Source organism: Aplysia californica, unplaced genomic scaffold (genome assembly GCF_000002075.1).
Source record: "Aplysia californica isolate F4 #8 unplaced genomic scaffold, AplCal3.0 scaffold00236, whole genome shotgun sequence".
NCBI classification, from domain to species: domain Eukaryota; kingdom Metazoa; phylum Mollusca; class Gastropoda; order Aplysiida; family Aplysiidae; genus Aplysia; species Aplysia californica.
In genome coordinates this window covers 1,027,704-1,029,674 of record NW_004797506.1, presented here as the reverse complement: position 1 = coordinate 1,029,674, position 1,971 = coordinate 1,027,704, and the positions used below count along the sequence as shown (strand labels likewise).

General features: G+C 45.5%; 1 protein-coding gene across 1 annotated transcript in view; it reads right to left on the bottom strand.

Moving 5' to 3' along the window:
* LOC101856666 (solute carrier family 25 member 36) overlaps positions 1–1,971 on the bottom strand; it is a gene marked incomplete at its 5' end in the record, with an annotated part of 28,366 nt that overhangs the window by 1,607 nt on the left and 24,788 nt on the right. Inside the window, 1 exon segment of the mRNA XM_013083499.2 lies at positions 631–1,007. Coding sequence (XP_012938953.1) covers positions 631–1,007 — 377 coding nt within the window.

Genomic DNA, 1,971 nt, shown 5'->3' with positions numbered 1-1,971 from the left:
ACACACACACACACATGACTCAATGTAAGAGAAAACAAACAGTCAGCTATATATAAATACATGTATACATATATAGATATACAGATATACAGATATACATGACTCAATATAAGAGAAAACAAACAGTCAGTCACATAGAGGCTATATGCAGACATGACCAATCATAAGAGAGCCCAGCAAACATCCACTAACGAACACTAACATGTGTACACCCCTAAGATAACAAAATAAACAAGAAACAGTAGAAGTAAATCCGAGGCACTATATGACATAGTGTTCAAAATGCCGTCCATTAAACTAGTACTAGTACAAAATCTAAACTTCTAAACAAAAACATAACAGGCGTGCACTCACCATGTGGGTAACACATTCACGACACGCGTGTACTGGCCGTGAGGGTAACACAGACACGTGGCACACGTCTAGGAACTACCAAACAAACAAACACACAACACGAGACGTGCATGTACTCACAGTGTGGGTAACACATACACAACACAAGCGTGTACTCACAGTGTGGGTAACACATACACAACACAAGCATGTACTCACAGTGTGGGTAACACATACACAACACAAGCGTGTACTCACAGTCTGGGTAACACATACACAACACAAGCGTGTACTCACCATGAGGATAACACAGACACGTGGCACACGTCTTGGAACACGCCCCCGCCAGCATATACTTGAGGTAGTCGGAGGTGAGGAAGGAACCCTTGTCTCCCGCGGAGTCCCCCTCCCCTCCTCCTCCTCCCCCTCCCTCGGGGGATGTACCGACGCCCTTCTCAGCGGAGGACAAGGAGGAAGCTTTGAGGGCGGCCCGCCGGTCGTGGTTGGTGTTCTGCTGTGTGAGCCGCGCCTTGATGGCCTCGTAGATGACCAGATGGATGACCGTCTCCGACACGCCGAAGTAGGAGGCGCTGATGCCCTTGTAGAAGCCGCGGACGCCGCTCTGCTTGTAGATACGCCGGATGCATTCTCGGCACGTCAGTTTGTCTTCCGTCCTGTAGGGAGGGCGAGAAAACGAGAATGGTTTAGTTTTAGTTTAGGCGAGACGAGAATGGTTTAGTTTTAGTTTAGGCGAGACGAGAATGGTTTAGTTTTAGTTTAAGTGAGAGAAAAAGTTGTTGGTTTTTGTTGTTTGTGTTGTTTTTCGTTTGGGGGGGGGGGGGGAGTTGATCTCTAAGTGTTTTACTGCATTCTCAACTGCGTAAGGTCATAAGAGAATAAGTTTTCATAGCAATTGCTACACGAATAGGTCAAGTGTGTCGAAGACTAGAGGTGTTACTTGAGAGTAAAGTAAAAAAACAGCAAAAGAAGGAGAAGAGATTAGGACGATAGATGTCTGTTGATACAAATGAAGGACGGAGCAAACCACACTAGAGTTAACATCAGCGACGAAATCCCTTACACAACTTACTTCTGTTCTCATTCAGCAAAGGGAAGACAATTGACACAATGACCTGTCATTTATTGTAGAGAAAAAGAGAAAAAGTTCGACCAGGGGCAAGAAAAGACAGAGAAACTAGCCGCGGCACACTACAAGTACAAGGGAAAAACAATAATAATCAAAATAACACAAAACACAGAAATCCACCTGCAGTAAAAAACAACAACCCAACAACCGTGAAGTGAAGTGGGAATCCCCACAACAGTAAACAGAACCAACAATGTCCAAGTGTGCACGCCACAGCCCACAGACTGGTTGTCTGCCTGAAAACCTCATAGAAACCTCACAGACTCACAGAAACCTCACACAGTCACTCGATTGTTGGAATTGAAAGCTGTTTTTTCTAGAACCCTGACAGGCTCCACTCACCCTATGGTCGGAAACTGTTTCTCCAGGAACCCTAAAAAGTGGGAAGCTGTCTTCTCAGAAACCTCCTTCAAAAGTCGGAAACTGCTTTTCCCAGAACCCTCACAGACTCATAGATCTACTGCAGACAGATGTTGACTTGTGCCCCCCCC